The sequence below is a fragment of the Capricornis sumatraensis genome, chromosome 4 (assembly GCF_032405125.1).
Source record: "Capricornis sumatraensis isolate serow.1 chromosome 4, serow.2, whole genome shotgun sequence".
Taxonomy (NCBI): Eukaryota; Metazoa; Chordata; class Mammalia; order Artiodactyla; family Bovidae; genus Capricornis; species Capricornis sumatraensis.
This window is the reverse complement of record NC_091072.1, coordinates 12479492-12502006: the sequence shown is the minus strand read 5'-3', so window position 1 is coordinate 12502006 and position 22515 is coordinate 12479492. Positions and strand designations below refer to the sequence as shown.

General features: G+C 54.7%; 1 protein-coding gene across 1 annotated transcript; it reads left to right on the top strand.

Annotated features, from left to right (window-relative positions):
- The first annotated feature begins 3034 nt into the window (after positions 1 to 3034).
- Positions 3035 to 5810, top strand: ZNF703 (zinc finger protein 703). The gene is given in 5 exon segments (XM_068972218.1): positions 3035 to 3268; positions 4281 to 5109; positions 5112 to 5165; positions 5168 to 5251; positions 5254 to 5810. Coding segments are annotated over 5 exon segments (1758 nt in total).
- Positions 5811 to 22515: the final 16705 nt, after the last annotated feature.

The following is a 22515-nucleotide window of genomic DNA, read 5'->3' as shown; positions in this document are numbered from 1 at the left end:
GTAGAGGTTAGCATTTCAGCTAAATGAATATCAATTACCGATTGTAATAATCCTCTAGCATCCAGCGGTAAAGAATCCACCTGCAATGCAGGAGATGCCAGTTCAATCCCTGGGTTGGGAAGATCCCCTGGAGAAGGGCATGGCAACCCACTCAAGAATTCTTGCCTGGAGAATTCCATGGACAAAGGAGCCTGGTGGGCTACAGTCCATGGAGTCACAAAGAGTCAGACACGACTTAGTAACTAAACAACAATCTTTTAATTAGGCCTCTGGCCTGGCTGAGTATGATTTTTCATTTTCCCAACTAAGGTGATTGGATGGATCCAGCCAAAGGGGCCCCACTTTGCTCATCAGCATCCCAAAGGGAAGCATGGCCCTAATCCCTTGCTAGCATTTTCCAGGAGAGGGGAAATAGGGCTGGTCTCCACTGAAGTGCCATCTGGCACCCCCAGTTCCTAGTGATGACTGTGAACTAAGGGAGCAGGGTTTTTTGAAGACAATATGTGATTCCCTGGGCAAACTACCCCCCCTTCACCCCAAGCCTGGTCACCTCCTCCTCACCTCCTCCTCTCCCCGCCCCCACTTTCATTCATTCCTTACCTTCTCCTTCGCCTTTCCTCCCCAAGTAGACAGTAAATATTTTATCACCTTGCATTCTTCTCCCCTCTTTCTGTTGCCTCCTGCCCCCCTATTCCTTCCAAATTCCTACATGCCTTTGTCTCTCTCTCCCCTCCTCTTTGCTCCTAACTGATTCCCCATTAATCATTCAGAACACACATCTGCATGGGTCAGAGCAGGAGTCCTTGGCTGGCGTTCACAGCTGGGCTGGTTGTGATCATCAAGAAGGGGTCTTTCATCTTTTCCTATCTCCTAGGGTTCCCCTCTTGCCAGATCTTCCTCCTCCTCCAAAGTGGCCTTCCAAGGCCCACCGTCTTCATTCTGGAAGGTTCTGCACTCTCTCTCTGCAGAGAAGTCTCCCAAAGGCCAAATCACTTGGTAGATTGAAGCAGCCTTGCAGTGGTCATTTAAACTTGACACTGGCAGTGGCAAGGATGTCAGAGTGCTCAGAGGCTGGCAGGAGAAGGAGGAGTGGGTAGGGGATAGGGACCACCACAATAAAATAAATGGGGTCTCCCCCCTCCTTCTTGTACCCCCCTTGCTGCGGTATGGAATACATCACCCAATCAGGACATCCCTTGGCATTCATTGTAACCTAGTTTTATCAGGATTAAAATCGGGGTAGGGAACGCCTGTGTGATTTCTTAGAGGTCTAGACATCCTGTCCAAAAACCAGACCGATCCAAGGAGTACACTCAGTTTAGTGTTTGATTGACGTGTCCTGGGAGTGGTGCCTGGTGCCTTCTCTACTGAGCATCGTAAAGACTGCCATTTGTTATTTCTGTGATACTCGTTTCTGTTGGAAGAACGCCTTTGAAATCGTCTCTGCCCTTCTGGGGATCTCAAGGCGTTGATCAATGAGCAGCAGAGTCAGGGACCGGCAGTCCGGGAACAATATGCCCCGAGTGACAGGCCCGACAATCCGAGTGACAGATGCGGGCTGGGAGAGGGCAGTGACACCAGCGCGCCTCCACTGGCCGCCGAGAGAACCGGGAAAGGGTTCTCCCCAAAGGCCTGCGTACAAAGGGCCAACTTCACCCTCTGATCAGCGGACGGGGAACTCTAACGCCAGGACAGGGACTATGTGAAATCTCTGTCGGGTGCGATCCGAAAGGCACGGGAGGAAGGAGACAGGGGGATACTGTCATTTTCATTTAAAAGTTTTTAACTCCGAAATTCCCTTGGGAAAACCTAGGGCATCTTCCCCCTCGAGAAGAAAAGGGGGGCGGGGCGTGGAGGGGCCGCATCTTTGGCGCTTACATAGACGTGCAGCGTTTACAGAGACCCGCCTCTTCTAGGATGCAAACCCCTCCACGTCCCTACCCACCCGCTACCCCTAAAACAGCAGTCAGGCGCGGTGCCATGAGAGAATTGTGTGCCCTTAAGCAGCACGCCGTAAAAAACCCGGAACACACCCAAGCATCGAACCTATAAATCGGTGCGCAGGCACCAGGCGCCAGGCGCGTCCCGGCGGCGTGCACCACAAGCGGGGACCGCGCCTTATCGAGACCATCTCACCCCGGAAGGGGAGTCCTCAAACTTGCAGGTTGCGGACAGGGCTGGCTCAAAGTTGCTGGAGCGGTTTTCGCCGCGTCGCAAGAACCGTGGCTGCCTCCGAGGTTCGGGCGCTTCCTAGTGAGCACACCCGGGAGGAAGCCAATTCGGGGGGGAAAGAGCTGAAAACCCGAGCCGAGCTGGGGTTCTGGAGGCGCGGCCCGCCCCCAGGCGGCCTCCGGGAGCGGCTGGGACTTGGCAGTCCCGGAGCCGGCCGCCAGGGGCTCCTACCCCATCCCCCAGCCCACCCAATTCACCCCACCCCAGAGACACACGGACTGCGGGTGACCTGTTCTCCTTCCCTGGCCAGCACCACCCCACCCCACCCCAGCCATGCGAAGGGAGAGAGCGCAGAGCGACAGGAAAGCCCGCGGAGGGCAGGGCGCAGAGCCCAGGGTCCCCGGGGAAGCCCTGATCTCGCCGGGACCCCGGGGCCCGGGCCGGCCCGGTTGGGGGCAGGGGAGGAGGCCGGCGGTGGGGCCAGGCCGCGGAGCGGCGGCTCGCGGGCGCGGCCCCTTTAAGGCTCTCCCCGCCCACCGGCTGCGCCGGGCGCTCTCCCCGCCCCGGGGTCCCGGCGAGATCGGCGATTGGGCGGGCGCGGCGATCCCTTTGAAGTGTGGCTGCCGATCGCGGCTATTTGACGTGCGGCTCGCGGAAGGCGAAGGTTTTTGTGTTGCTCGCCGGGGCCAGCGGCGGCGGCGGCGGCGGCGGCGGCGGCAGCGGAGGAGGAGGAGGAGGGGTGGAGACGCGGCGACCGCTGCACCGCACTCGGAGCTGCGGAGCGAGCCCACCCGCCCCGGGAGCTCGCCTCCCCGGTGCGCCCCCGCCCTCCCCGCCCCCCCAGCGGCGCTGCCTCCTCCAAATGAGCGATTCGCCCGCTGGATCTAACCCAAGGACACCCGAGAGCAGCGGCAGCGGCAGCGGCGGCGGCGGGAAGAGGCCGGCGGCGGTGTCCCTCTTGCCCCCGGCGGACCCCCTGCGCCAGGCGAACCGGCTCCCCATCCGGGTCCTGAAGATGCTGAGCGCTCACACCGGCCACCTCCTGCACCCGGAGTACCTGCAGCCGCTGTCCTCCACGCCCGTGAGCCCCATCGAGGTCAGTCCCCTGGTCGCTGCCCGCCGAGCGCCCGCCCCATTCCGCCCACCACTGCCCGGCTCCCTGCGCCCCGCGGCTCGGTGCGACGCTCGGGTCCGGCCCCAGTGGCCGACGGCGTGAGAGGAGGGACGGAGATACAGAGGGATCGGAGCCCACTGGGTTCTCCCCTCCGGGCTTCTCCCCGGGGGAGAAGGTTCCCCTTCCACGCTCGCCCTTCGGAGCTTCGCGTTTCTTCTCTCGGATTGGATTTGCTCTTGGAGTGTCCACTGGGCCCTTTACTTTTCCTCGGCACCCAGTCCCCAGGCCATAGAGTCTGTCTCCTGGGCTTTTTTCGGCCCCCCACCACCACCCCACCCCACCCCCACCTCTCCACCCAGGTTTGTTCTCTTTGAAGCCCTATCGCCCCCCCCCCTCCCCGTCCCATTCCGCTTCTGCCCCATCCGGTTGGAGCGCACGACGCCCGGGCACTCCCGACCCCGGCTCCTTCTTCCTCCCGCTCCCCTGGGGGCCCTCCCCGGGAGGGAAGGGGGCTCCGAAGAGAGCGCCTGCGGCCGCCCAGGCTCAAGATCCAGCTTCTCCCCTGCTCCCACCTCGCGGCGACACCACCAGAAACCCGTCCCAAACGAAGTTCCCCAAACTGAAGGCATAAGTTTTTAACCCAGGCCTAGAGAGGAGGAGGAGATGAGAGAGCAGGGGGCGAGTTACGGCCCCTCCCCCAGCCCCGACTCCAGAGAAGTCACCTTCCCCCGGGATGGCCTTCGGTGGACGCCTTCCACGGCCCGTTCCCCAGGGCCTGCGGCGCCCTCCGGGACCCGGGGCAGCGAGGGATCCCACCACTACCAACGCGCAGTGTAAGCGCAGTTGCGCTCAGCCCCCGCGCTCGCAGCCGGTCTCCCCGAGGCCCTCCTTTCCCATCTCACCCACCCTGCCCCCCAGGTAAACCCACCCCCGGCCGCTCCGTGGGTCCCTGGTCTCATCCTCTTCTCCCTCCCCTTGCCGCTGTCTCCCACAGCTGGACGCCAAGAAGAGTCCTTTGGCGTTGCTGGCCCAGACTTGCTCGCAGATCGGCAAGCCGGACCCGCCGCCTTCGTCCAAGCTCAACTCGGTAGCGGCGGCCAACGGGCTGGGAGCGGAGAAGGACCCCGGGCGCTCGGCCTCGGGCGCCGCCTCGGCCTCTGCGGCACTCAAGCAGCTGGGGGACTCTCCGGCCGAAGACAAGTCCAGCTTCAAGCCCTACTCCAAGGGTTCCGGGGGCGGCGACTCCCGCAAGGACAGCGGCTCCTCCTCTGTGTCCTCCAGCTCCTCCAGCTCCTCCTCCTTGTCCCCGGGAGACAAGGCGGGCTTCAGGGTGCCCAGCGCCGCCTGCACGCCCTTCCCCCCGCATGGAGCGCCGGTCTCCGCTCCGTCGTCCTCGTCCTCCCCTGGCGGTTCCCGGGGCGGCTCCCCGCACCACTCTGACTGCAAGACCGGGGCCAGCGGGGAGCTGGACAAGAAAGACCAGGAGTCCAAGCCCAGCCCGGAGCCGGCGGCCGTGAGCCGCGGCAGCAGTGGGGACCCCGGCCCGCACGGCGGTGGCGGCGGCGGCGAGCCCGGGGCCTCCGGGCGCAAGTCGGAGCCGCCCTCGGCGCTGGTGGGGGCCGGCCACGTGGCACCGGTGTCGCCCTACAAGCCGGGCCACTCGGTGTTCCCCCTGCCTCCCTCCAGCATCGGCTACCACGGCTCCATCGTGGGTGCCTACGCCGGCTACCCGTCTCAGTTCGTGCCTGGCCTGGATCCCAGCAAGTCTGGCCTCGTGGGAGGCCAGCTGTCGGGGGGCCTGGGCTTGCCGCCGGGCAAGCCCCCCAGCTCCAGCCCGCTCACCGGGGCCTCCCCGCCGTCCTTCCTGCAGGGATTATGCCGAGACCCCTACTGCCTGGGAGGTTACCACAGCGCCTCGCACCTCGGCGGCTCGGGCTGCTCCACGTGCAGCGCGCACGACCCGGCCGGGCCCGGCCTGAAGGCGGGGGGCTACCCGCTAGTGTACCCGGGGCACCCGTTGCAGCCGGCCGCGCTCTCGTCCAGCGCCGCCCAGGCGGCTCTCCCCGGCCACCCGCTCTACACCTACGGCTTCATGCTGCAGAACGAACCGCTGCCGCACAGCTGCAACTGGGTGGCGGCCAGTGGGCCGTGCGACAAGCGCTTCGCCACCTCGGAGGAGCTGCTCAGCCACCTGCGGACTCACACGGCCCTGCCCGGCGCCGAGAAACTTCTGGCCGCCTACCCGGGGGCCTCGGGCCTGGGCAGCGCCGCCGCAGCCGCTGCGGCCGCTGCCTCCTGCCACCTGCACCTGCCCCCGCCCGCCGCCCCCGGCAGCCCGGGGTCGCTGTCCTTGAGGAGTCCACACACTTTGGGGCTAAGCCGGTACCACCCGTACGGCAAGAGCCACTTGTCCACAGCCGGGGGCCTGGCCGTGCCGTCGCTGCCCACAGCTGGACCCTACTACTCACCGTACGCGCTGTACGGACAGAGACTGGCCTCCGCCTCGGCACTCGGGTACCAGTAACCACAGCCCTGCCTCCTCCCCGCGCCCTCCTGCCCCACCCGCCGCCGCTGCAGCCCCCCGCCGCCTGCCCCCGCCGCCGGAACCCCCCCTCCCACCGCCCAGATCCCTCCCCTCCCCACCGGACTGTGTATTTATTTACTATAATGTTAGCTTACAAGCTGGGAATATAAGTGCATTAACGACCCACAAGAGTCAATGGTATGCAAAGAGTCTGTTCGCCCCTCCCCTCCCCGAATAATAATATTAATCACACCAGTAACTACATGCCCCCGCCCCCCCGCCTTTCTTTTCTGTTTTATTTTTTCTTAGATGTAAGTTTGCCTTTTTTTTTTTTTTTTGGATTGGTTTGGTTTTATCTGGAGGAGGGGGCAGCGTGGGAGCTTCTTTTTGTTTTCGCTCCAGGGGGACTTGCTTGCATGCTTCCTAACTTTCAAACTACGTTTCCTCCTCCCCGCCCCGCCCTTCTGCCCTTCATTCCTTCTTGTTTCTGTCCATTCGAGGTTCTGGTTTGTTGGATTTTTTTTTCTTTGTACAAGTAACAGAGAGGAGGTATTTTTTTGTAACGCATTCGGAGGTGTTGGGAGCGACCTTGGGGGCTGAAGGTCTTGAGCTCTGTGGACCGGGGACTCTGCCCTGTGACCACTCCCCTGCCACTCTCTCCCCTCTGGGCTCCTTGGTCTGCTCCCTGGTCCCCCAGATTAGAGCCTTGCTCCCCTATCTTGCTCTGAGCACGAGTCAGTGGCTGGAGAGTCTTCCAATAGCCTTTCCCCTTTCCAGACTCTGTAAAGGCCCCAAACTCCCGGTGGTGGTCGCACCACCTGCTGGTTAGGGGGCTGGCAGGGCTCATCTCATTCAAGTAAAAGTCCTAGAAGGCCCTGCTGGCATGAAACTTTGCTGTTTATAGTTTGCGAAGTGCTTTTATAGTCATTGTTTTTCTCTGATAATTGGGGCAGGGGTCCCTGTCCTGGCGATGGGGGCTGGGTCGGTGATTCTTGCTAGATCCTTCCAAAGCAGACCAGTGGCAGTATCAGCTGGCAGTACAACCCTTTTAGCACCTTTGGGGGGTGTGGGAGGGGAGTCAGGGAGCACACGGATCACAGCAGAGCCCGTCACCCCTTCCCAGGCCTGACCCAAGAGTCCCCAGAGTTGGCCGTGGGCTCCCTCAGTTACTGGGATCGAAGACTCAGTCCAGGGTCTTCTCCCGACCCCCTCCCTCCCACCCACCCTCTGGGCCTGATGCAGGGGGCTGCGGGGCCCATTTGAGATGAATAGAGCTCTCCCTTGGTAAGACTTATTTTGTTAATAAATGGAGTACTTGGCTATATTCACACCGTGGTGTGTTTCTGTCTTGCCTCACCCAACGGCCCACTTCCAGACACCTAAGCAGATGCCCTTCTTTTATTCTCATTGAAAACACCTTATGGTTTCCTTCTCAGATTTCCGTTCAAGAACGAGTTTAATGCGTTTTCTCAAGAAAGAGGGGTAGGAAGGGGAATGCGGGAGGGGGGAGAAAACCAAACTGCCAGCGCGTTACAAATAATAAAATGCCCCCCGCTTCCCCCCCACCCCAACTCGGTTATTTAGCTCCCAAGCTCACTTCAAAGGCCTTGACATCACCTGGGAACGGGGCGGGGAGAGTGTGTGCATGAGGACTTTTCCTCTAGATGAGGGTCTAGATTCGAGACCCAAGGGGCGGAGAAGGGACCCAAGATCCGGGGCTCAGAGACTGGGCTGCACCGTTCCCGGGACCCGCGAGCCGGCGAAGACGACGTGCCTCTGGCGCCACCTGGTGGCAGAAAGGCGAGCGACTGGCGCCCGCCGCAAACTCGCCTTCCGCGCTTCGCACTCAAAAAATGAGGATATCCTCTCCCTGGCAGTGCCTTACATGCACCTTAAAGTCCAAGGGTATACGCACCTGCCGCGAAGGGCGCTTCTCACGGCTTGGGGACTCCCTAAGTCTAGCGCTGGATAGTGGGCCCCCAGTTTGGGTTTTGCGGAGAAGGCGCGGGCAATGACTTGGCATGTAGGAGCCACCCTCGGTTTCCCCGTTTTCTTGAGCCGGCACGATAGATACTGGCTTCTGTATCCTTGAGCAGGCGACAGCGGGGATGCTGTTTTTCAGGATGATGAGGAAAGGGCCGGAGCACCCCTTTACTGTGCTGGGAATCTCCGGGGTCCGAAGGGGGGACCATGGGGGCCCCGGGGCCTGCGCGTCTTCCTTGGTGCTTTCTCGTTCCCACCCCACCCTCCCCGGGGCAGGGGGCGCCCCTCTCAAGTTCCCGATGCAGGACGCCCGGCACCCATCTCCCGGGTTGCAGCGGGCCATGGCGCTCGGATGCTCGGCCTCCTGCGCCTAAGGCGTGGAGCCACCTGTTGGGCGCGCTGAAAAATGGCCCCCTCGTCCCCTCCGAGCCGCGCTGCTCTGCGTCAGGCGCCTCGCAGCTTTGGGAGCTGCTCTTGTTGCCATTCGGGTTGTTTTGCTTGACGTTCTCGGTGAGGAATGCGACTTTAGGGCAATTCCTGCTCCACAAACTGTGTGCTTCAGAAACGTCCGGAGACCCAGAGGTCAAGGGGGTCTCTCTCTGCTGGCGCTGATTCATCCCACAAATGGCCCCAAACTCCTTTAGAGAATCACAGGGTGGGTCTTGGCCTCATCCGGCGTCATTCAGTCGGGATTTGACAGAACTTCAGCGTAAGATGTTTCATGGGGTTTGGGACTTGAGGGGTTGCCCCTACAGCTTTGTTTTCAGGCAAAATTCCTTCCCTAGTCAAGAGAACCTCAGTCATCTGCAGAAAATAGTACTCCTGGAGTAAGATCCTATATGTGGCCCCAGGGAAGGAACCTGGTCTGCTGGCATCCTTGCCCACAGTGATAAACAGGGTACGGGAGAGGCTGGAGGCCCTGAAGAAGTCGCCCCTGAGGGCAGCTCAGAGTCTTCCTGAGGGACCATCCTTACCAGACTTCTCAGAGTTCAAATTGGCCGGAAGCTTGAAAAGAACTGAACTGTAGCGACTTGCTTTATTTTTTTTATCTCTGTTGTTTTGTTTGCTCTTGGTTAATCTTCCCTTCCTCTCACATCTCCCTTTTTCTTTCAGGTACCTTTGTTTGTATGTTTGTTTCTAATGCCTGCTAAAACTGCTGGAAATTGCTCCCTCTGCAGGGGGAGTTAAACTTTTCTCTTAAACTATGGTCAGGGGCTTCCCTGGTGTCTCAGGTGGTAAAGAATCTGCCTACAATGCAAGAGACCTGGGTTTGATCACTGGGTGGCGAAGATTCCCCTGGAGAAGGAAATGGCAACCCACTCCAGTGTTCTTGCCTGGAGAAATCCATGGACAGAGGAACGTGATGGGCTACAGTCTATGGGGTCGCAAAGAGTTGGACACAGTTGAGCAACTAACACTATGGTCTTCAGACCTTCCTAAGGACCACAGGCTCCCCTTGTTGGAACAGGAGAAAGGAAGAGACTTGGTATCTCCCCATATAGTGAAAGTTCTCTCCAGGTACTTGGCTTACAGGAAAGGTGTGAGAATGCACATTAGACCTCCTCAGAGGAGATTTCCCCCAGAAAATGTATCATCGGCTTTTGCAGACCAGGAAGGATGCCTTTGGCCTGATTGGAAAAGGCTGGTGCCAGCTCCCACTGTGACTCATAAGGGCAAACAGGCATTGTAGCCTGGAGTGGCCCAGGTTTCACCCTCCCACGTCAGCCCTCCCCACCATAAAAGGGTGAAGGTCCCAAGACATGTGGCTGTTTTCATTCACTGGGGCTGGGGGTGGTGGTGGGGGGGAGTGTGTTACTTGCAGGAGCTACAGAAACAAAGTTGCTGTTTTCAGAGCCATAATGCTGCCCACCAGCTGCTCATTTGCATAATTAATTCATCCAGCAACTGTGCTCCAGCATCACCTCCACCTTCCATCACTCCACCTCCTCCTCTCCCTAGCCCTCCTCCCACCCCTTCTCCTAATCTCTTCCAGGCGCCAGAACCGGGGGGCCTGTGTTCCCAAGGCACTGGGAAGGGTGACAGCCACACAGCTGGGCCTTTAGACACTGGACGTTCCTGGCTCGGGGTCATAATTTCACACCTCCTGCCTGGTTATTTTTGTGGCCTCATGGACAGCAGGGAGAGGAAGAGAAGGGGGGGAGACCTCACTCACCCTCAGATATTGCTCAACAGAATTGCAGGGGGTTGTTTTTAACTTCCCAGTCACCCCTCAAACCCATCCTCAGAGAATTTGCAGCCCACGGGGGAGGTGTGGGGTGCAGGGGCCTCCATCTTTTGCAGTCCTAGCTGCCCTGGCCTCTCCAGCATCTTGGGATGTGTCTCAGTACATGAACTAACCCCTTCCTGATGGATGTCTGGGTTTCCGTGGAATCTGTCTTCCAATAATGCTGCGACTCTGTCCTGTATTAATCATTCTCCAGGGGAAGCTGCACTCCAGTTTTCTGTTTGACTTGATTTCATTCATCCTGTCTTTTTGCGAAATAGATGGTTGAGTGCATCCGATAATGTATGGTTTAATTTGGAGCACTATGGGTTTGAATTACCATTTTCATAATGCGCTGTGCATTAATGTGTTACATCATTTATAAAGAGGAATGTCCCGGGTTTCAAACTTTCCTCCTGAAAGCCAAAGTCACCTCACGGAAACAAAGCCAGATCACATGGACCCAGCTCCTCGCCTGGCTGCCTCCTCCCCAAGCCAGGTGAAACCTGCCAACCCCTCCCCGCCAAAACCCCACCCCCACCCCCTGAGGCTTTTATGTCCACAGAATGCAGGTGGGTGTCAAAAGTTTGGGGAGGAACTTGCACATGGCTGCCCAGGAGCCATCAATGGCAGCACAAAAGCTTCCCCTCATTATCACATGGCAGCCCGGCCCCTTAGAGGAGACCTCCAGTGGTCGGCTCCCCCTCGACCCTAAACCCCACACCCCCTCCCTGATGGCCCGTAATAACACCAGCTGTCTGTTACTCAAACTCTGACTGAGGAGGAAAAAGCACTGATTATCCAAATACAGTCATTAAAGGGGAAATGTGTTTTTAGGACTGTCAGAGTGATTAATGAGAGCTAGCCGTCTTTGCAAATGCACTTGTTTAGTCTAACTGGCAGCTTCTATTTTCCTATTGATTTATTGCAGCCGTTGCCGGGCCTCGGTGTGTGCAGTCAGGGCACTTCACAACTGTGCCCTGTTTAAACAGGAAAAGCATGCACCGGTTTTGTCCGGGAGGGAGGGAGCAGCCGAAAGTCTCTCCCCTCAGCGCAGTCTCCAGGGCCCCAAACCAACAAAGAAGACATTAAAAACCTGCAGCCCAGAGAGAGAAGGAAACTGCCTCCCCTCGGTCGTCCTGGTTCCAAGGTCAGCGGAGGCGCACCCTGGCCCCTGGACAAAGCCCGCCCTATTGTCACACTCAGCATGCCCGCATCCTCTCCTCCGGTCCCCCCAAACCAGCTGTCAGCCCCTGAGTCCAAGGACAGGAAAGGCACCCAGCAGAGTGGGGAGGCCGGGGAGGGGGCCGATGGGCTCGGCCAAACTAAAAACAGAATCGAAGCCACCCTGCCATCCAGGGGTGGGAACAAGGTTGGGGGGTTGTGGGAAATTGATGGAGCTCCATGGTTCATTTGGGGGCTTCCCTGGTGGCTCAGTGGTAAAGAATCCGCCTGCCAGTGCAGGAGACTCAGGTTCAATCCCTGAGACGGGAAGATCCCCTGGAGAAGGAAATGGCAACCCATTCCAGTATTCCTACCTGGGAAACCCCAGGGACAGAGGAGCCTAGCAGGACAGTCCAGGGGGTCACAAAAGAGTCGGACACGACTTAGCAACCAAACCACAACATGGTTGATTTCAACTTTTAAAAAGTGGGTGGCGGACACAAGAGTGCTATTGGACTTCATTCCACTTGCACAGTTTGTTTTGACAAATGATGTACCTAATGACCAGCATGGAAATGGCAGCTTGAAAATACAGACCTGGTGTTGGAGAGTCAAACTTCCAGGAGGTGGATCATCAAGGCAGACAGAGGTTACAAGATTCCTGTTACGTGACCAGCGCAATGCCGGATGCCAGGAGACACAGAAGAAAACTCAGACCAGATTCCTGCCCAATTTAGTTGGGGGAGACAAGACACTCCCATGAGATGGAGAATGAGATAGTATTCTATACCACTGCATTTATGCTGATCTAGCAAGCGTTTACTTAATGCAGTGCAGACAGTGGGGAACTTGACCATTTACAATAAGGGGCTAATTGTGCAGATCAGCAGTTGGGCTGCAGCAGCTGGAGGGAGAGCTTGCTGGGGCTACCTGCCCACGGGAGCCCTGATCTGTTGGGAGGCTCCCCAGTTCCCCTCAGGCACGTCCTCTTCTGAAAGCTGGAAGATGGATGAGGCCTTCATTCCATGGTGATGAGCAGGCTGAGCCAGAGCTCCAAGCTGGCAAATCAAAGAACAGGCTCCCCAGAGTTCCCTGGGGGCCTAGTGGTTAGGATTTGGTGCTTTCACTGCAGAGGCCTGGGTTCAATCCCTGGTCTGGGAACCACCCCTTGGAATACAAGGAACAGGCTTCCCTTAACCCGCTTGCACCTTCCAGACCTGGAAATGGTTTATGCTTCTTCCTAGATGAAGTGCCTTTACAAGTTTTTCCCAGGGGCAGTGGCCTATCGCCAGCTTTATTAATACTTCCCAAGACAGGAAAAGCTGTCAGTGGGTTTGGATCACAGAGGTACTAGGAAACCTCATAAGAGAAAGGAAATGGAACCTGCCAGCTGAGTGGAAATGAAGTGACTGTACGACTCGAAACGGAGACCCAGGGTGTGAGTGTCCTTTGGTAGCTTGAGGGAGAAACTGAAAGACTCTCCCCTCAGCACAGTCTCCAGGGCCCCAAACCAACAAAGAAGACATTAAAAACCTGCAGCCCAGAGAAAGAAGGAAACTGCCTCCCCTCGGTAGTCCCAGTTCCAAGATCAGCAGAGGCGCACCCCTGGCCCCTGGTAAGTCCAGAAAGTGTAGTCATCATACATATAGTTAGAAACAGCACTGAAGCAGGGGCCAGAAAACCTGGATTTTTCTCTGGTTCTGAAGTTTATTGCTGTGCGACCTTGGAGAAGTCATTTAATCTCTCTGAGTCTCTTTTTTCCCATTTCTGAAGTGCAACTGTTGGTCCTTATCATCTTTAAGCATTTTTTTTTACCGTGAAGTATTTTATTTATTTTTAGTTGAAGTACAGTTGATTTACAATATTATATTAGTTTTGGGTATACAACATAGCGATTCAATGTTTTTATAGATTGTACTCCATTTAAAGTTATTGTAAAATAATAGCTATGTTTCCCTGACCTGTAAAATATACCCTCATACCTTATCTGTTTTAATACATAGCAGTTTGTACCTCTTACTCCATTACCCCTCTCTTGCCGTCCCTTCTCTCTACCCACTGGTAACCATTAATTTGTTCTCTGCCTGTCTGTTTTGTTATACATTCATTCACTTTTTTAGACTCCACATATAAGTGATAATAGAGAGCATTTTTCTTTCTCTGACTTCTTTCACTAAGCATAATACTCTCCAGGTCCATTCACATTGTTGCAAATGGCAGGATTTTGTTTCTTTTTCATAGCTGAGTAGTATTCCACTGTGTGTGTGTGCATGTGCCTGTGCATGTGTGCGTACATGCGTGCACCACATCTTTATCCACTCTTCATCTGTTGATGGACACTTAGGTTGTTCCCATATCTTGACTATAGTAAACAGAGCTGCTACAAACATTGGGATGCATGTATCTTTTTGAATTCGTGTTTTCATTTTCTTTGGATATATACCCAGGAGTGGAATTGCTCCATCATACGGTAGTTCCATTTTTAGGTTTTTGAGGAGCTGCCATACTCTTTTTTAAATAGTGGCTGCACCCATTTAATTCCCACTAAGGGTGCACAAGAGCTTCCTTTCCTCCACATTTAAGCTCTTTCTAATCGAAATAGTCTATGAGTTTTTAAATGTTTCAGGGGTGATGCACTATGCTGGTTGGAGTTGGCTCTGACAGTGGTCCTCAGTCTAATGCGATTCTGAAATTCCTATCAGGACAGTAAATATGGAAGATCCAGAAAAAGATACCTTGTGACTTCACCTCCGTGATGGAGGGCGGGTGGAGGGTCCACAAAGATACTGTAATGAGAACTTTCCATCCAGGGAAAGAAGGAAGCATTAAAATACTTTGTTCATTTGACAAAATGCTGAGGATACAGTGATGCCGGTATTTCAGAGGCTGCTTGGATGCCTAAGTGGGTCAAACATTATTATTTTAAATAGCGTTGAGAATCCTGTGAGGTTAAACCAAGGTCTACATAAAGACTCTTATTTTTCTCAGCCTACAGCCAATTGCTTTTGGAAAATGGAACTGGCGAGGGAAGAAATGAAAGGCAGAGGAAAATCAAACCACAGTGGGGGACCGTTCCTCTGAGTGGGCAGTGGGGATCTCCATCGATCTTTGAAACATAAAATAAAATGATCCCCCTGGAGTTTGAATGAGAGGCCAGATTTTAGAATGGAAACAGTCATTTGGAAGATGTTGCTGCACATTCCCCGTGTGGTTTGTTCTCCTGGGTAGGTGGATGTGTGAGTGTGTGAGTGTGTGTCTGTGTGTGTGGTGTGTTAGTTATATGCAGGCTCGTACCCAGTCCATAAAGGGAATAGTATGACTACACAGTCACACTTACCCTTCTCACTTTTGACAACTTCAAATACAGGCAGCACCAAACACACACACAATAAGCCAGGCACACCCAGGAGCAGGGTTCCCCAACCCCCGGGATCCAATGCCTGATGATCTGAGGCAGAGCTGACGTGATAATGATAGAAACAGTGCACAGTAAGTCTAACGCACTTGAATCATCCCGAAACCATCCCCCCAACCTGGTCCATGGAAAAATCGTCTTCCATGAAAACGGTCCCTACTGCCCAAAAGGTTGGGGACTGCTGCCTTGTGGCATCTCTGTAAGCGTCATTTCGTGTATGCCATGGCACAGTTAAATTTTTAATATTTACAACAAACCTGCCGTTCACTCTCATGAGAAAAACGGATTTGGAGAGGTTAAGGAAATCGCTCACGATTTCACAGTGAAAGAGCTGTGGAGTCAGGACACAAACGCAGTCCTGACTATAAAGCTCTTGGCACTGAGCCAGTAGCTTCAGACTTTGTACCCAGGTGGGTTTCAACGCTGCAGATGGATAGAATAAGGGGAACTGTCCCATCAGAATGTCTTGGCCTGTGTGTCTACATGTGTTGGGACCCTGCTGGACGCCGTGAAATTGAAGGTCCATGGGTCATTCCAAGAGCTGAGACTGCTGAGTGCAGTAGTTTGCACTTGTTAAACATTACAGAGTGCCCACTGCATATGAGGTACTATGGTCTCCTCTGGGCACTAAAAAGATGAGAGACACCCTGGCCCTAGCCTCAAGGAGCCTCAGACTAGTAGGAGATAGATAAATAACTAATTACGATGGACTCAGGATTTATTAATGCTATTGCAAAAGTCAGTATAGGCTAGATACTGCAATGGCACCCCACTCCAGTACTCTTGCCTGGAAAATCCCATGGACAGAGGAGCCTGGAAGGCTGGAGTCCATGGGGTCACTGAGGGTCAGACACGACTGAGCGACTTCACTTTCACTTTTTACTTTCATGCATTGGAGAAGGAAATGGCAACCCACTCCAGTACTCTTGCCTGGAGAATCCCAGGGACAGGGGAGCCTGGTGGGCTGCTGTCTATGGGGTCACACAGAATCGGACACAACTGAAGTGACTTAGCAGTAGCAGCATGCTGCAGTAACAAATTAACACAGAAATCTTGGGGGCTTAACACAACAAAAGCTTATTTTTCAGTTATACTACATCTCCATCATGGGTTGACAGGGATCGTGTATAAATTAGAATTTGACCAGAGAAGCAGAACCAGTAATATATTAATAGCAAGGCATTTATTGTAAGGTGTTGACTTAACACAGTCATGGTGGCTAGCTAAGCAAGTTGGAAATTCTTAAAGCAGGCAGGCAGTCAAGATCACAAGTAGGCTGAAACTCTACCAGCATGATCTCTACAGAGTCTCTGAGCTCAGAGAAGCATCTTTTAATGGACTCAACTGATAAGGTCAGGCTCACCCTGAGTCATCTCCCTTTTGAGATACTTAAAGTCATCTGATTAGGGACTTCAATCACATCCACAGAATTCCTTTGGAAGCAGAGTTTGATTAAATAACTAGGACTCTGGTTCAGTCTAACCAAGGTGAACCTCAGAAGCATCACATTGTTGCACATAATTAACCAGGCCCCCGACATCCCTGCCAGTCTCAGCACGGGGAGAGATGGCATGAACAGTCACACAGCTCAGGCCAAAAATGGCACATATAACCTCTGCTCATAATCCTCTGGGCCCTCCTAACTGCGAAGGCAAGTCACTGACCCTCCTCCCTTGTGCCCACAAGGAGAGGGGAGCAGGAGGGGAACCCCCTCCAAAGGTGCTTTCTGAGCATTCTCACTGGCTTTCACCCTGCCCTTCCCATAACCAGGGCAAAACTAACTCTCTGGCGAGATGAGGGCATGCAGAGACTGCCACGGGCCACAAAGTGTGTTGGGGGAAAGCCAAGACAGAACTCACCTCCCCCTCACTCCCTCACCTCCACCTGCTTCCCCAGACCTTCCCCAACAGAAGCCCTTCCAAGCTCACACAGCCCTGTTCACCTGGAGAAAGTTTACGTCGAAATTACAGGAAAGCCACTGGGATGGAATGCTTTAGCCGGACATGGCTGACCTCACTCCGGTAGGACAGCCATCCCAAGGCTAGGAGATCCTGAAGTTCAAAGAGGCTCGTGACCATCCACATGCCCTGTAATCTTGAAGCAGCACCTTTTTTTAAATAATATCTATGTATTTATTTATCTGGCTGCACTGGGTCTCAGCTGTGGCGGATGGAATCTTCGTTGTAGCACAGGGTCCCTCTGGTTGTGGTATGCTGGGTTAGTTGCTCCAAGGCACGTGAGATCTCAGTTCCCTGACCAGGGATCGAACCCACGTCCCCGGCATTGAAAGGCAGATTCTTAACCACTGGACCACGAGGGAAGTACCCTGAGGCAGCATCGTAACATCCACTCCCGACAAGAGGGGTAGACGTGCGCTGCACTTCTGGGCACTGCATTCAGCCAAAGCTTCCATCTATGAAACTTAACAAAAAACTAAGGATCAATTCAGAGTGATAAGAATCGATGGTCACTAACAAACACGTGCCATCAACAGGATGTCCTTTAAGTTCAAAGGGAAAAGGTCTGGGCAACAGGACCAGACCTGGCCTTCTTCCTTCTCGAACATTAATTGAGTGCTTGCTGTATGCCAGGCACTGTGCTAAGTACTTTCCATACAAGGTTTTACGTAATCCTAGCACCTCTTCTCTGCAGTAAATCTACTCTTAAGCACATCTGCCCAACGTCACCAAGTCAGTCAGCAGAAAAGGCAAGACCCCCTAACAAGTCTATCCGATTCCAGAAACCTATGTTCCTGCCACCAGAGCTGTCCAGCCACAGGAGCCTGAGGGGGCTCCAGAGGCCACCCATGACCACCAGCCTGGGCTGCATCAGCCTGGAAGGGAGCGTCTAAGTCCTCCAAAGGCCCCAGGTGGGCAGGGTCAAGATACGGAGAGCCTTGCTGACCTCTGACCCTCTCCTCTGAAGACCAGAGGTCAGATAGGAACCTTGGACTCCCTGATCCCAGGCTGGCTTCCTGATGTCACCACTGAGCCTTGTGGAGTCTCCTGTGGGAATCTTCCTTGAAAACCTGCTAAGTGTGCTAAATGCTATCAGAGGACAGAAGACGTGTCAGACACATACCCCCAACCCTCGCACCAAACTGGTTGCGGTCTGGTAGGAGAACCGGGACAAACACATGCTAGGAGGGCTTCCCTGGTGGCCCAGTGGTTAAGAATCTGCCTTCCAGTGCATGGAACGTGGGTTCAATCCCTGGTCAGGAAACAAAGATTCCACATGCCTCGGGGCAGCTAAGCCCAGTGTGCCACAACTGAGAGAAGCCCCCCCCCACCACAACCAGGAGCCTGAGCATGCATGCTGCGTCCTTTCAGTCCTGTCTGACTCTTTGCATCTTCTGTGGACTGTATCCCTCCAGGCTCCTTTGTCCATGGGATCCTCCAGACAGGAATACTGGAGTGGGTTGCTATGCCCTCCTCCAGGGGCTCTTCCCAACCCAGGGATCGAACCTGCGTCTCCCGCATCTCCTGCGTGGACAGGTGGTTTCTTTGCCACTAGCGTCACCTGGGAAGCCCCCAGTTGAAGAGCCTGTACAGCCAAAATTTAAAAATTAAAATAAAATAAAATTAATTGAAAATAAACACAGGCTGACAACATGACATAATGTCTGACATTAACAAACGAAGGGGAGCCGCGAAAACTGCGAGGCATTCGGAGCGCTCTGGGGGGTCTGGGAGGACTGCCTTGTTCACTAAACCCCCCGGAAGGAGGAAGAAGGGGTCTTTGCAAGCCAGTGGGGCAGCCTGAACGAAGCCAAAGCCGGACTGTGCCAGGGGTGCAGGGACATCCTCCAGCCCACGCCAACCAGCTGCCATCTGCAAGGAACACAGAGGCACCTATGGATGCAACCTTCCAGAAGTCAGTGCTGGGGGCCACCCGCAAGCCTCAGCTCGGGGCTCGGAGCTGAGACGCGCCTCCCACTGCTGGCCCACATCCCAGCATCACAGCCAGTCACCCTGGACTCTCCTGCTCCAGGGCCAGCTTCCTGGCTCCAATTATAGCCTCGGGGCCCGGAGCCCCCCAAAAGGGGCTGGGGAGCCCCTCAGTGTGACCCTGACAGGTGGAGGTCTCCATTGCCAACCCCCTTTACTTGAAACTCACCTGTCTCCCCCTGACCCCGCCCCCTGCTCCGGGGGTGCGGCAGGAGAGACTGCTCTTGGCAGCATCCTCCTTGGCACCCCCTTGCCTCTATAACCATGGCCCTCCCCCATCGCCTCCCGGGTGCCATCCGTCCCCCCAGCACCGCACACACTCACCCCTCTCCCCTCAACCTCCCGTCCTTCCCCACCCCTTCCCCTCCATTTGTTTCAATGAACAGCCCCTTTTATCTATTCTGTAGGTACAAATGAAGCTGTCAAATTTGATCAGGCGCTTGATATGACAGGCTGTGGGAGTCAGGACCCCTGCAACAGAGTGTGCCTTGTCCGTCACAGCCCGCCCGACACTTTCCATAATGCCCAGACTGATGGGATTCTGAGTAGGGCCCAGCACATTTTCAACTCTATTTTGGGTGAAAACCCTTCTTGAAAGATCTTGAAAGGAGCTGGCAGTTCAGCCGCCCGGATGATTAATGAGGGTTGGCTCCGCTGGATGGATTTCTCCGGGTGCCAACGGCGTCCTCCCAACAGGCCAGAGGCTGGCCATCCACTTCCCCCAGCCCCGCCCCCTTCCCAGCAACATGGCCCCCCAAAAATAGCCTCTCCCCAAACCCTCCGACACACACCCCCCACCACTACCTCACCTCCGCCCACACCCACCTCTGGCTCTCCAGGCCGTTTCCCCTTTCTCTGATACTGGAGCGGCCCCGCATATGGAAAAAGTTACACGGCACAGCCGGTGAGGCCTGGGGCGGGGTGCGCAGGGCCTGCTGGGGAGCCCTGCGGGCCTGCGGGATGCGGAGGGGATGAAGAGGGGGGATGAGGAGGCGGTGACCCAGGCTGTCCTTCAGTGCCGTGTCACATTCCCCCGTGGTCAGGGGTGGGCCTGTCCACTCTCCCCGCCACCAAGGATCTCAGGAGCTCTGGGGATGGAAACCATGGGCATCCTACGCCCCCAAGAGTGAAGCATCAAAGTCCTTATCTTTCTCTCATCTCAGTGTTTCTCAGATGGGACCCTGGGAACAAGACAATTCCCGATTGGGAAGACATCTCCCACGTAGAGCAGGAAGGTTAGCATCCTCGGTCTCAAGACACTACCTGTTAGATTGGGAAAGTAGCATTTATATATGCTGCTGCTGCTGCTAAGTCGCTTCAATCGTGTCCGACTCTGTGCGACCCCATAGACGGCAGCCCACCAGGCTCCCCCGTCCCTGGGATTCTCCAGGCAAGAACACTGGAGTGGGTTGCCATTTCCTTCTTCAATGCGTGAAAGTGAAAGTGAAGTCGTGTCTGACTCTTAGCGACCCCGTGGACTGCAGCCTACCAGGCTCCTCCGTCCATGGGATTTTCCAGGCAAGAGTACTGGAGTGGGGTGTCATTGCATTTATATATTCACACATATTAATACCACCACATGTAAAATAGATAGCTGGTAGGAAGCTGGTGAGAAGTTGCAGTATGGAAAAGGAAATGGCAACCCACTCCGGTATTCTTGCTGGGAAATCCCAGGGACAGAGGAGCCTGGCAGGCTACAGTCCATGGGGTCACAAAAGCTTTGGACACGACTTGGTCACTCAATAACAACAAAAACCTGTTGCATAGCGCAGGGAGCTCAGCTCAGTGCTCCGTGACGACCTAGCGGGGTGGGGGGTGTGGGAAGGAGACTCAAGAGAGAGGGATTTGCGTGTACTTACAGCTGATTCATGCTGCAGTGCAGCAGAAACCAACACAACATTGTAAAGCAACTATACTCCAATCAAAAACAAATTTAAAAAACTGACACTACTTGCTGGTATTCCTCACCCCACGCCCACCAATCATAGAGACAAAATACAATCCCAGCGCCCCCGGGGTGGTACCAGCCCTGGCTGAGGACCACCTTTGGAGTCAAGGGTCTCCTCCCCATCTCTCATGCCTTGAGGGCTTCGCCCACTGCCCTGCCTTCCTCAGCTTTCATACCCTCAAGCCCGCTCAGCAGGGAGACCCCTTGAAAGTGGGGAAAGAGGAAGCAGGTGCGCCCCCACCCACCCCCAACACTAACGCCCCCCACGCTGCTCCCCTCAGGCCAGCCTAGATCTGAACTGTTCCGTCCCTCCTCTTCTCCTCTCCCACCTCCCCAGCACACTGTGGCTCGTCCACGGGTACAGCAAAAGAATGGTCCCCAAAACATCTTTGGGGTTTCCAAGCTCAGAAGCCGTTAAGAACAGGCTGGTGGAGGACGGTTGGGATCAGGAATGGGCTGTTTGGTTCTTTCTGGAACTTCCATAGCTGTCTTTTTCAAGCCAGGCTCCCAGGTCTAGGGACTCCATCTAAGGAGAAGCTGGTCCCTGAAACCAGGGCCATCTCCCAGCGTCTCTTATTGGAGAAGCTAAGCATCCTCCATGGGGCAAGATCATGAGCGGGGTGGGGGGGCGGGTCCCCAAGAATGCCAAGTCATGCTTACCCTCCCCTCACCTCCTTTCTTTATTAAAATATAGCTGATTTACAATGTGGTGTTAGTTTCAGGTATGGAGCAAACTGACTCAGTTATATATACATACTCCTTTTCAGATTATTTTTCATTATAGGTTATTCAGTTCAGTTCAGTCACTCAGTCGTGTCCGACTCTTTGCAACCCCATGGACTGCAGCACACCAGGCCTCCCTGTCCATCACAACTCCTGGAGTTTACCCAAACTCATGTCCATTGAGACGGTGATGCCATCCAACCATCTCATCCTCTGTTGTCCCCTTCTCCTCCCACCTTCAATCTTTCCCAGCATCAGGGTCTTTTCCAATGAGTCAGTTCTTCACATCAGGTGGCCAAAGTACTGGAGTTTCAGCTTCAACATCAGTCCTTCCAAGATACTAAATATAGTTTCCCGTGCTATACAGTAGGACCTCGTTGTTTAGCTATTTTATATATAGTGGTGTGTATATGTTAATCCCAAATTTCTAACTTATCCTTCCTCTACTTCCCCTTTAAAGTTTGTTTTCGATGTCTGCGAGTCCATTTCAATTTTGTAAATAAGTTGACTTGTATTTTTTTTTTTTAGTTTCCACATATGTGATGTCATATGATATCTGTCCTTCTCTGACTTACTTCACTTACTATGATCATCTCCAGGTCCACCCATGTTGCTGCGAATGGTACTATTTCATTCATTTTCATAGCTGCTCACGTCCCATTTTCTGCTCTCCCTTTCCTTCTGAAAAAGAGAAAGAAATCCCATAGTTTCCCTACCCCTAGGCCACTGTGTGGAGAAGGAAATGGCAACACACTCCAGTACTCTTGCCTGGAGAATCCCAAGGACAGAGGAGCCTGGGGGGCCACAGTCCATGGGGTCACAAAGAGTCAGACATGACTGAAGTGACTTAACAGCAGCAGCAGCAGGTCACTGGGTAAATGCCCAACCAGCTCTGAGATCATCCAGCCACCAGACGGACCCAAGGCATTCATTCCACATCACCTCCTGAGCACCCAAGACACACCTGGCACAGGGCTGTACAACTGGAAAACGACATTCAGCGCCTGCCTTCATGGCACTTACAGACTAATGCAGGGAAAAAATGAAACAGAGCAATATATAATTATAAACTGAGGGGCCTCCTTAGTGGTCCAGTGGTTAAGAATCCACTTTGCAATGCAAGGGATACCGGTTCGATCCCTGGTCCGGGAAGATCCCACATACCAGCGGCTCTAGGGCCCATGCACCATGACTCTCGAAGCCTGCACACTCTAGAGTCTGCAACAAGAGAAGCCCCTGCAGGCAGAAGCCTGAGCTATGCACCCAGAGAGTAGCCCCCGCTCTCCACGACTAAAGAAAGC